Source organism: Oncorhynchus kisutch, linkage group LG6 (genome assembly GCF_002021735.2).
Source record: "Oncorhynchus kisutch isolate 150728-3 linkage group LG6, Okis_V2, whole genome shotgun sequence".
Taxonomy (NCBI): Eukaryota; Metazoa; Chordata; class Actinopteri; order Salmoniformes; family Salmonidae; genus Oncorhynchus; species Oncorhynchus kisutch.
Window position 1 is genome coordinate 35623698 of NC_034179.2, and position 19613 is coordinate 35643310.

The 19613-nt window shown below is 42.3% G+C and overlaps 1 protein-coding gene across 5 annotated transcripts in view; it reads right to left on the reverse strand.

The window, feature by feature from the left end:
• LOC109892757 (flotillin-2a) overlaps window positions 1–6401 on the reverse strand; it is a 32018-nt gene extending 25617 nt beyond the window's left edge. The window contains exon 1 of one of the 5 annotated variants that reach the window (XM_031826671.1): window positions 4639–4861. In XM_031826671.1, coding sequence (XP_031682531.1) covers window positions 4639–4711 — 73 coding nt within the window. In that variant the 5' untranslated portion in view covers window positions 4712–4861. Of the gene's footprint in view, window positions 1–4638; window positions 4862–6148 lie in introns of those variants that run through there. The other 4 variants (XM_020485520.2, XM_031826673.1, XM_031826674.1 and 1 more) reach the window with 4 other exon arrangements.
• Between the last annotated feature and the right edge of the window lie 13212 nt (window positions 6402–19613).

Sequence of the window (19613 nt, forward strand, 5' to 3'; positions counted from 1 at the left end):
CGCGGCTTTTGTGGAGCGATGGGTAAAGCAGCTTCGAGTGTGGCTGTTGTCGATGCGTTCCTGGTTCGAGCCCAGGTAGGGGTGAGGAGAGGGACGGAAGCTATACTGTTACTGGCAATACTATAGTGCCTATAAGAACATCCAAAGTATATGAAATGCAAATGGTATAGAGAGAAATATTCCTATAATAACTACAACCTCAAACTTCTTACCTGGGAATATTGAAGACTCGTGTTAAAAGGAAACACCAGCTTTCATATGTTCTCATGTCCTGAGCAAGGAACTTAAACATTAGCTTTCTTACATGGCACGAGCCTTAGATCATTAATATGGTCAAATCCAGAAACTATCATCTCGAAAACAAGACCTTTATTCTTTCAGTGAAATACGGAACCATTCCGTATTTTATCTAACGGGTGGCATCCAGTCTAAATATTCTTGTTACATTGCACAACCTTCAATGTTATGTCATAATTATGTAAAATTCTGGCAAATTAGTTCACAATGAGCGAGGCGGCCCAAACTGTTGCATATACCCTGACTCTGCGTGCAATGAATGCAAGACATTACACAATTTCACCTGAAAGTTTAAAAATATATACTTCTGCGTATTGATTTTAAGGAAGGCATTGGTGTTTATGGTTAGGTACACATTGGAGTAACGACAGTCCTTTTTCACAAATGCGCACTGCATCGATTATATGCAACGCAGGACACGCTAGTTAAACTAGTAATATCATCAACCATGTGTAGTTAACTAGTGATTATGATTGATTAAGTTTAATGCTAGCTAGCATCTTACGCGAATGCAGTAAGAAGCCAAGGTAACAGGCAGGCTCCTCATGAGGCAGGTGGTTAGAGCGTTGGACTAGTTAACCGTAAGGTTGCAAGATTGAATCCGAGCTGACAAGGTAAAAATCTGTCGTTCTGCCCCTGAACAAGGCAGTTAACCCACCGTTCCAAGGCATTCATTGAAAATAAGAATGTGTTCTTAACTGACTTGCCTAGTTAAAGATTAAATAAAAGGTGTAAAAAAAATAAAAATCTGCTAAAATCGGCGTCCAAAATGACTGATTTCCGATTTATGAAAACTTGAAATCGGCCCTAATTAAATCGGCCATTCAGATTAATCAGTCAACCTCTAATACTATGTATGCATGTATGTATGTATGTATGGTGAAATGCCACTCAATTTAAAAATCTAGATGACTTTTTATGCAATATTGCCTAGCCCTACGTGCTGGTCAGAGACTCCCAGTACCATTCAGCACTCATTGCATACTGAAATTTTGCAATGAGGGGTGTGGGCCATATTACAAGATGGACGTCTTAATGCAGGTCTCCAAAGTGGAGAGGAGCAATGCTGAAACGGACCCTGGAAGGATGGATTATTTCAGTGACTGACGTGGACACAGCTGCTGCTCTGCTTCCCTCAGAATACTTCAGATGCCAGACAGACTCCACATACTAGAGGCCACCATGGGAGTGAGAATTTACCCCTTAAAAATCATGGCATCACATTTAGGCTCGCTTCATGCCTGGTTGATTCATGCGCTATGGCTAGGACTTTGTTTCTTAGAAGAAAAAAAAGGTCCTATTTTACTCAACTTTTTTATTCTAAGAGAAAATCATAAGTGTTACTAGTAGGTCGTCTGTTCATAATGGACAGTTATCAAATTGTATTTGTCACATGCACCAAACACAATAGGTGCAGACCTTATTGAGATGTTTACCTTCAAGTCCTTATTAAACAATGCAGTAAAGAAAAAGTGTTAAGTAAAAATACAAATAAAAGGGTCTGGGCTACGTTCTCAAATAATCGTAAGGTATGCTTTCACCGTAAAGCATTTTTTAAATCTGACACCGTGGTTGGAGTCACAAGAAGTTAATCTTTAAACCTATGTAAAATATATGTTTTGTTTTCTGAATTTTTATTTCTGTATTTGAATTTGGTACTCTGCAATCTCACTGGATGTTGGCCAGGTGGGATGCTAGCGTCCCACATACCCTGGAGGTTAAAAGGCTGCTAAAATTTTAAATATCGGTATCGTTTTTGGCAAGGAAAATATCGGATATCAGCCAAAAATGTCATATCGGTGCATCCCTAGTTTAAATGTCTTACTCACGTCGGCTACGGAGAGCGTGATCACAGTCTTCTGGAACATCTGATGCATGCTTCAGTGTTGCTTGCCTCGAAGTGAGCATAGAAGTGATTTAGCTCATCTGGTAGGCTCGTGTCACTGGGCAGCGCACGGCTGTGCTTCCCTTTGTAGTCTAATAGTTTTCAAGCCCTGCCACATCCGACGAACGTCGGAGCCGGTGTTGTACGATTCAATCCTAGTCCTGTATTGGTCCTGTGATGGTTCGTTGGAGGGCATAGCAGGATTCCTTATAAGCTTCCGGGTTAGAGTCCCGCTCCTTGAATGAGGCAGCTCTACCCTTTAGCTCAGTGCGAATGTTAACTGTAATCCATGGCTTCTGGTTGGAGTATGTACGTACAGTTACTGTGGAGACGATGTTGTCGATGCACTTATTGATGAAGCCAATGACTGATGTGGTGTACTCCTCAGTGCCACCGGAAGAATCCTGGAACATATTCCAGTCTGTGCTAGCAAAACAGTCCTGTAGCTTAGCATCTGCGTCATCTGACCACTTCTAACCTCTGCTAGGTTGGAAAATGTATGTAATGCTTTTGTGCAGGGCGCTGTCCTCAGATAATAGCATAGTATGCTTTCGCCGTAAAGCCTTTTTGAAAACTGACAAAGCGGCTGGATTAACAAGTAGTTAAGCTTTTAAATGATGTATGACACTTGTATTTTCATGAATGTTTAATATTACGATTTCTGTCGAATTTCGCGCTCTGCAATTTCACCGGATGTTGTCGAGGCCGGGCGCTAGCAGCACGCCTATCCCAAAGAGGTTTTAATGTCCCATTGGTATGATATTAGTGATCGTAGTTAGTCTATTTTGTTATCCAATGATTGTAAATTGGTTAATAGGACTGATGGTAGAGGCAGATTACCAACTCGCCGTCGGATCCTTACAAGGCACCATGACCTACGTCCCTGATATCTGTCTCTTTCCCATGTGAATGACGGGAATTTGGGCCTTGTCAGGTGTCTGAAGTAAATCCTTTGCATCTGACTCGTAAAATAAAACATTTGTCCAGTACGAGGTGAGTAATCACTATCCTGATATCCGGAAGCGCTTTTCGGTCATAAGAGACAGTGGCAGAAACATTATGTACAAAATAAGTTTAAATTACGTGAAAACTCACAATAGCACAATTGGTTAGGAGACTGTAAAACAGCAGCCATCTCCTCCGGCACCATTATGAATTTCATGGGGGATGAGAGAAGCTAGCCTGTGCCTTAACCTAACTTTGACCCCCTAAACCTAACCCCGGACCTTAAACCAAACCATAACCCTAAAGTTACAAAGACAGCTCATGTACTTGCTGCAACTGATCGAAGAGTTGATGTGCAAGCAAGCTGTTGAGCATGGTCATCTAGTGACAAAAGGAAAAGTGAGGGTCACTGTAGTATGGATCACGTGACCATAATTCTTCATGACATTTGGGTTTCCATAGTCATCTGGTGACTCATACCTCTGGTTTCAACACAATGGAAAATCCAAGAGCTGTTCTTTCATTCAGTAAGGAATGTAGTCCTGATAGCCAACAACGATGAGACAGCCTATAGGGAGGTCGTCAGAGACCTGACAGTGTGGTGCCAGGACAAAAACCTCTCCCTCAACGTGAGCAAGACAAATGAGCTGATTGTGGACTACAGGAAAGGGAGGGCCGAACACACCCTCATTCACATCAACAGGGCTGTAGTGGAACGGGTCGAGAGTGTCCACATCACCAACAAACTATCACGGTCAGAGGAAGGCCCCAAAAAAATTGTCAAAGACTCCATTCACCCAAGTCATAAACTGTTCTCTGTTACCGCACAGCAAGCGGTACCGGAGTGCCAAGTCTAGGTCCAAAAGGATCCTTAACAAAATATGTCAGGAAGACCCCCAAGCCATAAGACTGCTGAACAATTAATCAAATGGCCACCCAGACTATTTACATTGACACCCCCTTTGTTTTTACACTGCTGCTACTCGCTGTTTATTATCTATGCAGCCACTTTACCTACATGTAAAACTTACCTTGACTAACCTGTACCCCCAGTCCCTGTACCTCCTGTATATAGCCTTAAATATTTTCCTAGTAAATATTTTCTTAACTTTATTTCTTGAACTGCATTGTTGTTTAAGGGCTTGTAAGTAAGCGTTTCACGTTAAGGTCTACACCTGTTGTATTCGGCCCATGTGGCAAATAAAATATTAGACAGGAAACTGGTTTCTCAAAGAGGTTATGATGAAAACAAACTACTCTGCACTGTAGTAGGCTACACCCCAAACCACAGTCAAACTGCTGCAATCTGTACAAGACGAGTACAAATCTGATTCTTTCTTCTCTAACCAACGTTACATAAACAATCAAATCGGATTTTGCTGAGTGATTTGTAATCCTCATACATACTCTGTCTCAATAATAAAACACAATCAAAAGGGTTGATTATGATATCATGCCTAATTTGTGTAACTTTCTACAAAAGACTAAGATAACATAGCCTAGCTACTCACGTATCCTAGTGTACCGAGGGAAGTCTGTCCTTGAAACTGCCTGAAAATGACATTGTAATCTTTCAAGGAACATACACAGCTACATTTACCAACATAACATAGTTAATTGCAGTTCTCCAGTGCTGCTACAGATCAGGGTTTGTAAAGATGGAGTCAGTTTCCAGACCTTAAAAGACCTCACGCTAAATCTAATGTCTCTAACTTAACTTAACTCATATGGATTAAATAAAGCCATCAGCAATACTTCCACAAATTCCAGTGGTTTGCGCAGGTTTCACATGTCACGAGTCATGATAACCACTCTCATATTGCCACACTGCAAATAGAAGGCTACAGGCAGTCTAGTATCCAGAAATTACATTTTCAGATGCAAAAAGCATGTCTAACATAATTAGTAAAAACCTATTAATATGTTCTTGTTTTTTTAGCCAAAGTTATTTATACTACGCTTAGAGTTGTACTGTATTTCATGGGTAATATTCCATTAGCTACAATCACTGTGGCTTTAACATACCAGGACAAATTTCATACCATTTAATCTGTATTACGTAAATCTGCTATGACATTTGTGGTCTGAATGTATAGGTAACTGTAAATCGATCTAGGTAAAATCGCCTGCTAAATGGCTAAAATGTCAACCCCCCCCCCCCCCCCTCCCCTATCATGTTCCCTCCCCTATCATGTTCCCTCCCCTATCATGTTCCCTCCCCTATCATGTTCCCTCCCCTATCATGTTCCCTCCCCTATCATGTTCCCTCCCCTATCATGTTCCCTCCCCTATCATGTTCCCTCCCCTATCATGTTCCCTCCCCTATCATGTTCCCTCCCCTATCATGTTCCCTCCCCTATCATGTTCCCTCCCCTATCATGTTCCCTCCCCTCACGACTCGGAGACCGTCATTCATAATCACAACGTTCCAACGTCCCCAAACTTAAAAAATGCGCATCAATTACTTGATTCATAATGACATAAGTGCGATTGTGATGCTGTTTACAATCACATGGTGTGTCGTAGAGGTGTGGCATCTAGAGAAAAAAGTGATACGTACCTCCTGCCCTGAGGAACACATAACTGCAGCGTTTAAAATAACTGGAAACTCGGAAACATAATTCAGGTCGGAAAGTCGGAGCACTAGAAAAGAGGCCCGAGTTCCCGAGTTGGAATTCCGAGTTGTGGGTGACTGACCGTTCAAATCGATTTTTCCCAGTCCGAGCCCGTTTCCCCGAGTTCCCAGTTGTTTGAACGCAGTGAAGTCGGAGATTCCGAGTACCCAGTTGTTTTGAACGCGGCAACTGTGAGTCAGCTATCTGTGATCTAGCTAGCTAGCTAGCTAGCTAACGTCAGAGGAATATAGTAACGGTCTACATTTTCAGAATTGGTAATGACACAATGACGAGGTTATCCATTGGGATAATAACGCGCCAATGTGCATGTCACTGTGTAATTAACAAGTGAAAGTAACATTAACTTAATATTTACAAAGTTGAAGATGAATGTAACGGTACGTACCTGAAACAACAAGGGCCTCATTTGGTCCAACAGTATGACAATTACCCATGTTATTTCAAAACGCGTATCCTAAACCAAGTGCGTCTGTCGCCTAAAAATCTTCTTCTATGGTATTATGTCAGTCCACAAGCACACGTTTGGCGCGTGCCGTTCCTCAAATGTACTTGCGTAACCCCTGCTTTATTATACAGTTTTTATAGACACTGGGCTGATTCAATCATACTGAACCGCGGGGCACCGGTTTATGGCACGTGACGTAACTGGGCAAAAATGGTGAGGGAGGAGCGCCATCTCAAATGAAGGGAATGCGATGAACTTTCAACCAGTGCAAAACACGTCTACCCGGACGCCCGAGACAGATTAATTGAATCTCCTCATTGATTATTTGTACGGCTAATCGTTCGGAGAAAGAACAACAAAAGCGCCTTTAGTGCTTTCTGTTTTCCCCTTTTAAAGTGGCTTAGTCTTCGTCCGATTGTAATGAACATTTGGGCGTCAGCACATCGCCCACCGCACTTCTTTATGCACATACAGACAAGTGTAGAATTTCACCAGCAGGCGACACTACACTACACTACAATAAATGGTGATGGGGTCGGGGACTCATGGAATGAACGTGTTCCATAGTGGTTGTGGGCTGTTTATCGTTGAAGTAGGCCTACTGTGTACAGTATGTCAAGTGTTTGACCAGCAGGTTTATTTATTTTGCATCATTGTGCCTAGGAATAAGTATTACCAATTAATCACAGTTCAAACGTGTAGTGTGTTATTGTAGCTTTTACCTGCATTTTGAAGGAACCATCAACATACAATAAATGTAGCAGTCTTTACATGTACCACAGAGGAACCAAGAAATTAAGAGCGACACTACGGCTGACTTTTTAGCTCGACACCACGTCTGTCTTTTGGGGCTTTTATGTTGATCTGCAATAATATTATGAAAAGACAGGACAGGAATACATCAGTCTCCAACGCACCATCTGACAAGTTGTTCTTTCTCTCAGTGTTTTCTCGGACTGAGGAGAACGGGAGATAGGGATGTTAGTAGGTGATGTAAGCACCCAGATTAAATAAAAATACATTTAATTAAATAAAAACCGAATATGTTAATATTATCCAGCTACTGTAACTGCCTACGTAACATCAACAGGCAGTACTAGTAGCTCAACAATTGAAAAGAGAAAGTTCCTGTCGATCATAGCGATCTGACCCCGCCCCCTTCTGTCTGAACTTGGAATATTCCTTTTCGCGGGCCACTGACCCTTAACCTGGATATTCTGTCCTGCGTTGTGTACTATTCTAATCATTTGAAGTTTGATGGAATAACCATTTTAACTCTCTTACACTCACCCCTTCCTAATTTCTTCAAACTTTAAGACATAAGGTACGAGTTCTTCCTCCACAGTGGTTCCTTGACTAAAAGTCATCCAGAACGACAGCAAAGAGACTAGAAATACGCTCTTATACATATAACCTATTACGCTCTAATAAAGTATTTCTCATACCCTTATTGATTCTTTCTTGAGATCTATTTCTCTATTAATCTATCCTCTGGGCCTCTATATTTCACTGGGGTACTGTCACATCAACAAAAGTTGATAGGACTTGAATCAGGGCATGTAGATGCTCTCTTTTGTCAGGCTCAGCAGCAATCACTTGACTCATTGACTCTGAAAGTCTTCTGACAGGCTTCACAACTCTTCCAGTTCGAGTTCTCAAGGTGCCTTCACTGGGTCTCAGGACTGTATCAGTGAACTAAGACCTCTGTCTGTTTCTGCGCTCTTCCTCTCTCTGGTTACTCATTCTCTTCTTCGTAGATCTTATGCATCCAGAGCCGCTGACTGATGCATGTCTACTTATGATGCCATCTAGATTGCTCACTGACGTCTCTTTTCTACTTGTGTCATCTTCGGAAGGATCACTTGAATCATCACTAGGCATCCTTGAGGAGCTTCTTGTGCTTGAGATAACTGCTTCTCCAGAGAACATGTCCTCCCGTGGGCTTCGAGGATCAGATTCTCTCATGTTTACTCCATCTTCCAGTCCCGAAGATTTTTGGGCTTCAGCTTCCGTGGGCCCCTCAGGATTCTGGCCATCGAGAATCCAGGCAGCAGTCCTTCGATCCTCTGAATCCTCATCCATATCAAATACCAGTCTTTGGTCACCGCTGTCGGTGTGTCTTTCCATGTGATCACATGGACCGTTGAATCCCACAAGTCGGCAAGTTTTCCTTTTCCTATTTCCTTTCGGTTTGCCAAGAGAACTCAGTCTCCAATCTCCCGGGCAGTACCTTTCACTCTCTTGTTATACTGCCTTGCTGGCTTTTTCTGAGCTTCAGTGGTGTTGGCCTTGGTGATCCTACCAGCAGTCTGACCTTTGCCCATAGGACGATATGGAGTGGTATGGGACTTTTTGACTCCTGACACTTGTAGCAATCCTGCGATTAAGTGACTCTCAAAGTTTGCTCCTTTGTCTGAGTGTATCCGCTGGCGAAAACCATAGACACAGAAGAACTGGTTCCATAATTTCTGGGAAACCACTTTTGCTGGCTGATTTGGGCAAGGAAACACATGTTCCAGCTTCGTAAAATGGTCTGTGATGACGATTACATCAACGCTCTCTCCATCCCTTCCTTCTGCTGACCAAAAGTCTATGCACACCAGTTCCAATGTAGTGCGGGTCTGTAAAGATTCTAATGGTGCCCTAGCCTCTGGCTCCATTGTCTTGCCAACCACACAGCACTTACAGTAGGAGACATACTTATTTACTTCCCTGTCCATCCCAGTCCAGAAGATCCTTTGACGTACCAGATGGAGGGTTCTAGTCTGGCTTTGGTGGCCAGCTTCGTCATGGGTTCCCCTCAGAACGATGCCAACTCTGTCCTTAGATCTTCAGTAGAGGATCACGTCCTTGATTTTGAATTTATACCAATGCTTCAGCATTCTCAAAACTTGGGCAGTCTCATGAGCTCTCTTTCTCCGTGAAGGTCTCCTCCTTCTCTCAACAAAGTGTGCCACTTGGGCCAGCATCTGATCCGCCTTCTGTGTTCTCCGTTTCACATCAGAAGAAAGGACTGGAAGAGTAGCCGCTCCCCCTTCATGCTGAAGGATGCTGGCAGAATACTGGGCCAATTGGAAGCTGCACACTGGCACACTCACATCCCACTCCAGACAGGATTCCAAAACTGCTTTCACTCCTTCAGAAGAGACTTCAACTAGGATCTTGCCACCTTGGATGTTGACTGACCGTTTGAATGCTTCCTGGATGGACTCTGAAATCACATACTCTGCTCCATATTCTGGGAACTCACTTGCCTTCCTAGCTCCAATGAACGGCTGTTGACTAAGCAGGTCTGCCGGGACATTCTGAGGTCCAGGGATGTACTTCAAGTGAAAGTCAAAGGGGGCCAGTTTAGAGATCCACCGTTGCTCACAGGTGTCTAGCTTTGGTGTCATCATTATATAGGTCAGGGGGTTGTTATTTGTTAGGACTGTGAATCTATTCCCCTTCAGCCAATGTGTGAACTTATCACACACAGCCCACTTAAGAGTGAAGAACTCTAATCTGTGTGCCGGGTAATGGGACTGGGACCTCGACAGAGTCTTCAAATCAAATCAAAGTTTATTTGTGACGTGCACCGAATACAACAGGTGCAGACCTTACAGTGAAATGCTTACTTACAGGCTCTAACCAATAGGTGTCACACCCTGACCTTAGTATTCTTTGTTTTCTTTATTATTTTGGTTAGGTCAGGGTGTGACATGGGTGATATGTGTGTTTTTTGTCTCATCTAGGGTGTTTGCACTGTCTAGTTTTTTTTGTAGATTTATGGGGTAGATTCCATCTAGGTGTTTATGTAGGTCTATCATTGCCTAGATTGGTTCGCAATTAGAGGCAGGTGTTTATCGTTGTCTCTGATTGGGAACCATATTTAGGCAGCCATATTCTTTGGGTATTTTGTGGGTGATTGTTTCCTGTGTCAGTGTTTGTGCCACACAGGACTGTGTCGTTTCCAGTTCACTTTGTTATTTTGTACTTGTGTCATGTTCAGTCTTTTCTATTAAAACATGGACACTTACCACGCTGCGTATTGGTCCGATCCTTGCTACACCTATTCAGACGAAGAGGAGGAAATCCGTTACAATAGGGAAAAAAGGTATTAGGTGAACAATAGGTAAGTAAAGAAATAAAACAACAGTAAAAAAAAAAGGCTTTATACAGTAGCAAGGCCATAAAAGTAGCGAGGCTACATACAGACACAGGTTAGTCAGGCTGATTGAGGTAGTTTGTACATGTAGATATGGTAAAAGTGACTATGCATATATGATGAACAGAGAGTAGCAGTAGCGTAAAGAGGGGTTGGTGGGTAGTGGGACACAATGCTGATAGCCCGGTTAGCCATGTGCGGAGCACTGATTGGTCGGCCCAATTGAGGTAGTATGTACATGAATGTATAGTTAAAGAGACTATGCATATATGATAAACAGAGTAGCAACAGCGTAAAAGAGGGGTTTGGGGGACACACAATGCAAATAGTCCGGGTAGCCATTTGATTACCTGTTCAGGAGTCTTATGGCTTGGGGGTACAAGCTGTTTAGAAGCCTTTTGGTCCTAGACTTGGCGCTCCGGTACCGCTTGCCATGCGGTAGAAGAGAGAAGTCTATGGCTGCGGTCTTTGACAATTTGTAGGGCCTTCCTCTGACACCGCCTGGTGTAGAGGTACTGGATGGCAGGCAGCTTAGCCCCAGTGATGTACTGGGCCGTACGCACTACCCTCTGTCGTGCCTTGTGGTCGGAGGCCAAGCAGTTGCCGTATCAGGCAGTGATGCAACCAGGATGCCAGTAGAACGCTACCTACCCCAATGCATAGTGCCAACTGTAAAGTTTGGTGGAGGAGTAATAATAGTTTGGGGCTGTTTTTCATGTTTCGGGCTAGAGATCAGTGTGGAAGAACTTTACTGGCCTACACAGAGCCCTTACCTCAACCCCATCGAACACCTGAATTGGAATGCCAACTGCGAGCCAGGCCTAACCGCCCAACATCAGTGCCCAACCCCACTAACGCTCTTGTGACTGAATGGAAACAACACCCTTTAGAAATGTTCCAACATCTAGTTAATTGCCATCCCAGAAGAGTGGAAGCTGTTATAGCAAAGGTGGAACAAATCCATATTAATGCCCATGATTGTGGAATGAGATGTTTGACGAGCAGGTGTCCACATACTTTTGGTCATGTAGTGTATATACTGTATACAGAGTATATAGATATATAATAAATAGACAGGCCTGCGACTCTTGGAAAAGAGTGCTAGCCCTTTTGCACGGTCTCTGTTTTACAGTTGTTGCTTTTTTCTTGGAGAAGTCGTATGACTAAACATTGTTCCTTCCTACACTCTGTTTTCCATGGTCCTATGCTTCTTACAGGATTTTTGGGATGGCGAGAAGGTTCATCGTTGTTAAGGTCCTTTAGCCGATTTCTCTGCCTATCAAAGCCCCAACAGTGATAGTTTGTCCATAACTGTTGTGTCATCTCTAAGGGAGTCTCGTCCTTACTCCCAGTCTCTAAGCCTTTAGCTCGTCCTGGGTTGTGGCTATTGTGCTTATGATCCTTTCACAGCAGCTACTGGCTGTTGAAAAGTGTGGAGAGGTAATATTCCTCCAACTTTTGCTTTTCCCTAAGCGTATGTGTGGTCTACCAGCTGCTGTTCGATTCTGCCACCTATTTAGTTTTTTTTTTAGGTTAATGTATCTAACCACATCTTTGACCCAGGTGGGCTTTTTTCCCCATTGTAGCACCTTGGAGCTTATGGTTTTTTGCCGACTGTAAGGTTGTGCGCTACTGGTAAGAAGTCAGGTGCAGGAGAGTGGAGAGTTGTGATCAGGTGCACACTTTAATTGGCAGAAGTAACAACAGACAGACGCAACTGCATCAAAAACCTCCAGCCAAATGGCAAAAGTGCAAAGCGCGACAAGTCACAATAATGCATAAGTTAAACAATAAACCCACTCGGGTTCAACACGGTACCTGGGGAAATACCAGCCTGGCACGTAACATGAAACATGTAACAAAACATTTCCACACAAAGACATCAGGGAAACAGAGGGACTATATATGTAGTGTGATTAGGGAATGTAAACCAGGTGTGCGGGGAAACAAGACAAAACAAATGGAACAATGACAAGTGGAGCGGCGTTTGCTAGAAGACCTGTGATGTCGAACATAGAACGCCGCCAGAACAAGGAGAGGAGCCGACTTCGATGGAAGTCGTGACACCAGACATTGTCCAGTACGCCTGCTTTGCATCTACATGGATTGAAGGAGAGCTCAGGCAAGGGTGTTATGCTCTGCGCTCATTGGGCTACCTCCCTCAGAAGAGGGTGGGCCCTTCTCTTTTTGAGAGAATATCCTGACCGCCTTCAGAGAGGCCTGGAAGGGCCCTCTCCTATAGAGGAGTTTTTGGGGAAATATTTAATAAAATGTAGATTGTGTGCAACATATTGGGGTTCCCTTCACTTTTTTACGAGGTTTTTCCCGATGTTTCTGCATCCTTGGTGACTACTCCCTCAGTTTCGAAGCCTCTGCGGTTTACTGATGTTGGGACTATACTGGCTTTGGAAAGCATGTCTTTGCGATATGGGAGTTGGCCATATCCACATTGTGAGAAATTGAAATAAATAATTGAAAGATAATTTGCGTAATCCCGGTTCTCTGATCTTATGAGTGAGATATCTCACAGCATTCCCCTGCTCGTAAGAGCACTAGGAAGAGAAGCATGCTTGAGAAAACCAGAGGACGGGAGAGTGGTTCCTTTTAAGGTGAGAGGCTCATCTGATTCGCCACTCTACCTGTCTCCAACAGACGTGTTTGAGAATCCCTATTGTGAGATATCTAACTCATAAGATCAGAGAACCGGGGTTACGCAAGTAACCTTCTATAGCCTTTTTTGGTTGTAAACATATAACATAAGTTATATGTACAGTGCATTCGTAGAGTATTCAGACCCCTTGAGTTTTTCCGCATTTTGTTACGTTACAGACATATTCTAACAATCCTCATAAATCCACACACTATACCCCATTAAAAACAAAGCAAAAACAGGTTTTCAAATATAACATAAGTATTCAGTCTCTTTACTTAGTACCTTGTTGAAGCACCTTTGGCAGCGATTACAGCCTCTATACTTCTGGGGTATTACGCTACAAGCTGGGCTCACCTGTATTTGGGGAGTTTCTCCCATTCTTCTCTGCAGATCCTCTCAAGCTCTGTCAGGTTGGATGGGGAGCGATGCTTCAAGTCCAGGCTGGCTGGACCACTGAAGGATATTCCGAGGCTTGTCCCAAAGCCAATCCAAGATGGCGTAGCAGTCAGACATCTTTTGTCTTCGCCTTGTGTCCCGTGTATTTATCTTTTTATATACATATTTTTACTTTAAGGTAAGTTGCTCTCATGCTAATGCCGTTGTTTGAAATTAATATAAAATATTATTTGTGGTTTTTACATTTTATTTGCAATATATAAAGATGTAATGAAATGGGTAAAGTACACGTTAGCTAGTCATTGTGAGTGAGGGTCTGTTTGTTTGTATGAGAACAACCATAGCCTATGTCTGTGTGTGTGTGTGTGTGTGTGCATATACTTTTGGCCCTTAGGCACATCCATTCCTTCACAAATATATTTGGGCAGGAACAGAAGGGACAGGCATGCTGGCTTGCTGGCTATAGCACCACTGCACCAAGCCCTGTCCCATCTGCACAAGTGTTCAACTGCCCAAATATATTTGTGCAGGCATGGATGTGCCAAAGGGCCAAAAGTGTGTGTGTGTATGTATGTATGTGTGTGTATATATATATATATATATATATATATATATATATATATATATATATATATATGTATGTATGTATGTATATATATATATGTATGTATATGTATATGTATATGTATATATATGTATATGTGTATATACATATATATATACATATATACATATATACGTATATATATATATATATATATATATATATATATATATATATATATATACACATATACATATATACATATGTATATGTATGTATATGTGTATATATGTATGTATGTATATATGTATATATATATGTATGTATTGTTATTGACCAAATACTTATTTTCCACCATAATTTGCAAATAAATTCATAAAAAATCCTACAATGTGATTTTCTGGATTTTTTTATAGTTGAAGTTGAAGTTATAGTCATAGTTGAAGTGTACCTATGATGAAAATTACAGGCCTCATCTTTTTTGTAACAGTATTTTCATTGGAATTTCACAATTTTCACCCATATTAAGATACAACAACAGAGACAAAGCACACAGAAAAAAACCAAGAAACAGCACCCACTTGCATATATATATACACATGCATACATATACATGCATATACATACGCACACCCACACATACATACGTACACCATTTTCCTCTTCCCGCTCGGTGCTTCTCTCACCCCATCACCATCATTGCGTCTCTCAATACATACATTTTAAACAAACTTACAAACAGAAATTAAACAAAAAAGCTCAGTTTAAACCAAGAGGTTAGGTTCCACACATGGAACGTACAGTGTAGTTCTGAAATGCATAGATCCCCGCCATTCTAAGAGAATCCTTGCAGCATAATAGCTGATACCTCAGGTTCTAGGTAATTTAGATAAGGTTCCCATACTTTGTAGAACTGGTCTGTTTTAGAATGCAATGTACATGTCAGATATTCCAGAGGCACCCATTCAAATAGTTTCTTATGCCAATCTTTAATAGAAGGAACCTTATCACTAATCCACTGTAAAATGATGTTTTTCCTCGCTGGGAAGGTAAGGATGTTGTAAAGCCTCCTTTTACCCACAAGTAACATGCCTACTAGGGAGACCTAACAGTAAAGAAACTGGGTCCAATTCTAGATCAACCCCTAGGATCTTTTCCATTTCTTGCAGAACACCAGACCAGTATCTTTGTATTTTGGTACATGACCATAAACAATGTGTTAGGGTGCCTGTATCAGTTTTGCATTTAAGACACTGAGGGTAAGAGGAAGTGGGGCTAAAAGCATGTCTGCGATTTGGGGATATATGCAATCTGTGTATTATTCTTAATTGGATTGCTCTAGTATGATTACATATAGATATTGTTTTTGCATATCTCCAAATGTCCTCCCACATCTCTTCGTCAATAGTAACAGACAATTCTTTCTCCCACACTTGTTTCACCCTCTGTGTGTTGACAGCAGAAAAGGACCTTAAAGTATCATAAAACAGAATTACAGACATTTTCCTTTGTGGGGAAAAAAAGCATTCTTTCAATGACAGACACATCAGGGTTACCAATTAAGGTGGTGCTCTTCAGAATATAATGTCTTACTTGTAGGAAGCGGAAAAAGTCCTGCTTTGGGAGTCGCTATTTCTCGACCATCTGCTCAAATGACGACAAAATCTTATCAGCAAATAAGTCATTTAGCCTGCGTATGCCCTTATTAAGCCATAAGTTAAAGCCAGCATCCAGCAATCCTGGACTGAAATCTGGGTTGTTAAGAATTGGGGTAAGAGCAGAGGTTAGTTTGGACCTTCCCAGGAAGCGTTGAACTGACCTCCATACTTTGAGTGTGTTAAGTGTAACGGGATTATTGCAGTGATCTTCTACAGACTTGAAACTTATGAAAAATAAAAGATCCTATAAGGGGTATATTGAAAGAGAAGTCTCAATGTCTAACCAAATCGAGGAGTCATCATTTGTGATCCAGTCAGAAATATAACAAAGGTGGGCACACCATTGATAGAACCTGATATTGAGCAGGTCCAAGCTGCCCATAGAACTTGGCAGCTGCAATATTGCCATCTAAAGTCTTGGCTTGTGTTTACTCCATATAAAGGAACTTAGCCATCCGTTTACATCCTGTATTACCTTATTGGAGAGTAATACTGGGATCATTTGGATTGGGTAAAGTAGTCTAGGTAAAATGTTCATTTTCAAGAGGGATATTCTACCCAACCAAGAAATTGGGAGAGTTCCAGCGCTCCAGATCCTGTCTTATTGTATCAAACAAGGGAACAAAATTGGCTTTGTACATTTGCTGGAATTTAGGAGTTACAAATCTACCCAGATACATGAAACCTGAGGGAGACCATTTAAAAGGGAAGGGGGTAGAAGTATTAGGTACAGAGTGTAGGCTATCAAGTGGCATAGCCTCTGACTTAGTAAGATTAATCTTCTAGCCTGAGAATTCAATGAATAATTCAATTATATTAGTAAGAGATGTAATTGAAGTCTCGGGACTAGAGATGAATATCAGGACATCATCAGCATACAAGCTTATTTTATGGTGAACATCACCAATGAGCAGCCCCCGTATAGCAGGCATTACCCTGATGGCCTCGGTCAGTGGTTCCATAACGAGTGCAAAGAGGAGGGGGGATAAAGGACAGCCCTGTCTGGTACCTCTGTGTATAGAGAAGCTATTTGACCTTAGCCCATTAGTAAGGACAGCAGCCTGAGGATCATCACAAAACTTTCACCCATTTTATAAAGTTGTCCCCCAGACCAAATTTATTTAGAGCAAATAATAGGTAAGACCACTCCACACGATCAAATGCTTTCTCAGCATCTAGGGAGAGCACAAGACCATCCACAGCACTTTGTTGGTAGGCTTGAATTACATTAAGAAGCCGCCTGAGATTGTTGCATGACTTACGGCCCTTATTGAAGCCAGTTTGGTCTCCTTTCACAATTAGTGGCAGTGAGTCCTCTAATCTTGTGGCTAGAATTTTAGAAAGTAATTTTCTATCCACATTCAGAAGGGAAATTGGTTTGTACGAGGAACAAGACTCGGAACATTTTCCCCTTTTGAGAATAAGTTAAATGTTGGCTTCTCTCAGCGTTTGAGGGAGTTGGTCATTTGAAAATGAGTGGTTAAACATATCACGCAATGGCTCAAGGATCAGGCCATGGAACTCTTTATAGAACTCACTACAAAACCCGTCTGGTCCTGGGGCCTTACCATTTTGCAGATTCTTAATTGCGAACATTATCTCTTCCTTGGTAATAGGGGCATTAAGGAGGGACCTCTGCTCTTCGGAGATAGTAGGGAGCTCAATCTTACAAAATAAGTTCTCTATTAATTTGGGTGCATCCTTTGGCAGTTCTGAGGCATAAAGGTTTGTATAAAATTTCTTAAATTAGTCACTTATCAATTTATTTTCATATAAATTATTACCATCAGAATCAGTAATAGTAGCAATTGACTGAGAGTCAGCTCTCTTTTTAGCTAGGTATGCCAAGTACTTTCCTGGCTTATCGTCATTTCCGGTCACAACTTGCAGGCTTGTTTTCGAGTTGCTGTGCGTTTTGTTGCTAACCTGTTTTGCTACCTGACAACTTTACGGTTTTCACTTTTTAATTACCGTTCATATATTTATTTATTTTTTCCTCAACTTTTTCACTCCGGACGCTTTATCTGGACACGATTCGTCAGGACCTCCAACAGCCGAAGCTAAGTAGTAACATTAACATGATGACTTCTAATTGCAGCCGCTGTACTCGGCTTACGGCGAGGATAGCTGTGCTGCAAGCCCAGCTTCAGACGCAATCGTTAGGCAAGGGTAATTTCAGTGTAGGAAAGGATGAAATAGCGTCTGTGGCACCAGTAAGTACAGATAGTAGTGTAAATCCCCTGGCACAGTCCCCGCAGCCGGACAACTTTCTCACGGTTTCTGGAAGGAAATGCTGTAGGAACGCTCAACCGGTGTCGCTCATTCAGCCGACAGAAACTTTCAACCGGTTTTCCCCATTAAGCAGCGGGTCGGAGTCAGAGGCCGATTCTTCTCTGGTCTCTACTCCTCCCGTTACGGGGTCTGAGACGCCGAAGCTTCCCACCATTAGCTCTGACAAATTGAAAACTCTAGTCATTGGCGACTCCATTACCCGCAGTATTAGACTTAAAGCGAATCATCCAGCGATCATACACTGTTTACCCGGGGGCAGGGCTACCGACGTTAAGGCTAATCTGAAGATGGTGCTGGCTAAAGCTAAAACTGGCGAGTGTAGAGAGTATAGAGATATTGTTATCCACGTCGGCACCAACGATGTTAGGATGAAACAGTCAGAAATCACTAAGCGCAACATAGCTTCTGCGTGCATATCAGCTAGAAAGATGTGTCGGCATCGAGTAATTGTCTCTGGCCCCCTCCCAGTTAGGGGGAGTGATGAGCTCTACAGCAGAGTCTCACAACTCAATCGCTGGTTGAAAACTGTTTTCTGCCCCTCCCAAAAGTTAGAATTTGTAGATAATTGGCCCTCTTTCTGGGACTCACCCACAAACAGGACCAAGCCTGACCTGCTGAGGAGTGACGGACTCCATCCTAGCTGGAGGGGTGCTCTCATCTTATCTACCAACATAGACAGGGCTCTAACTCCTCTAGCTCCACAATGAAATAGGGTGCAGGCCAGGCAGCAGGCTGTTAGCCAGCCTGCCAGCATAGTGGAGTCTGCCATTAGCACAGTCAGTGTAGTCAGCTCAGCTATCACCATTGAGACCGTGTCTGTGCCTCGACCTAGGTTGGGCAAAACTAAACATGGCGGTGTTCGCCTTAGCAATCTCACTAGGATAAAGACCACCTCCATTCCTGTCATTACTGAAAGAGATCATGATACCTCACATCTCAAAATAGGGCTACTTAATGTTAGATCCCTTACTTCAAAGGCAATTATAGTCAATGAACTAATCACTGATCATAATCTTGATGTGATTGGCCTGACTGAAACATGGCTTAAGCCTGATGAATTTACTGTTTTAAATGAGGCCTCACCTCCTGGCTACACTAGTGACCATATCCCCCGTGCATCCCGCAAAGGCGGAGGTGTTGCTAACATTTACGATAGCAAATTTCAATTTACACAAAAAAAAATGACATTTTCGTCTTTTGAGCTTCTAGTCATGAAATCTATGCAGCCTACTCAATCACTTTTTATAGCTACTGTTTACAGGCCTCCTGGGCCATATACAGCGTTTCTCACTGAGTTCCCTGAATTCCTATCGGACCTTGTAGTCATAGCAGATAATATTCTAATCTTTGGTGACTTTAATATTCACATGGAAAAGTCCACAGACCCACTCCAAAAGGCTTTCAGAGCCATCATCGACTCAGTGGGTTTTGTCCAACATGTCTCTGGACCCACTCACTGTCACAGTCATACGCTGGACCTAGTTTTGTCCCATGGAATAAATGTGGTGGATCTTAATGTTTTTCCTCATAATCCTGGACTATCGGACCACCATTTTATTACGTTTGCAATTGCAACAAATAATCTGCTTAGACCCCAACCAAGGAACATCAAAAGTCGTGCTATAAATTCACAGACAACACAAAGATTCCTTGATGCCCTTCCAGACTCCCTCTGCCTACCCAAGGACGCCAGAGGACAAAAATCAGTTAACCAC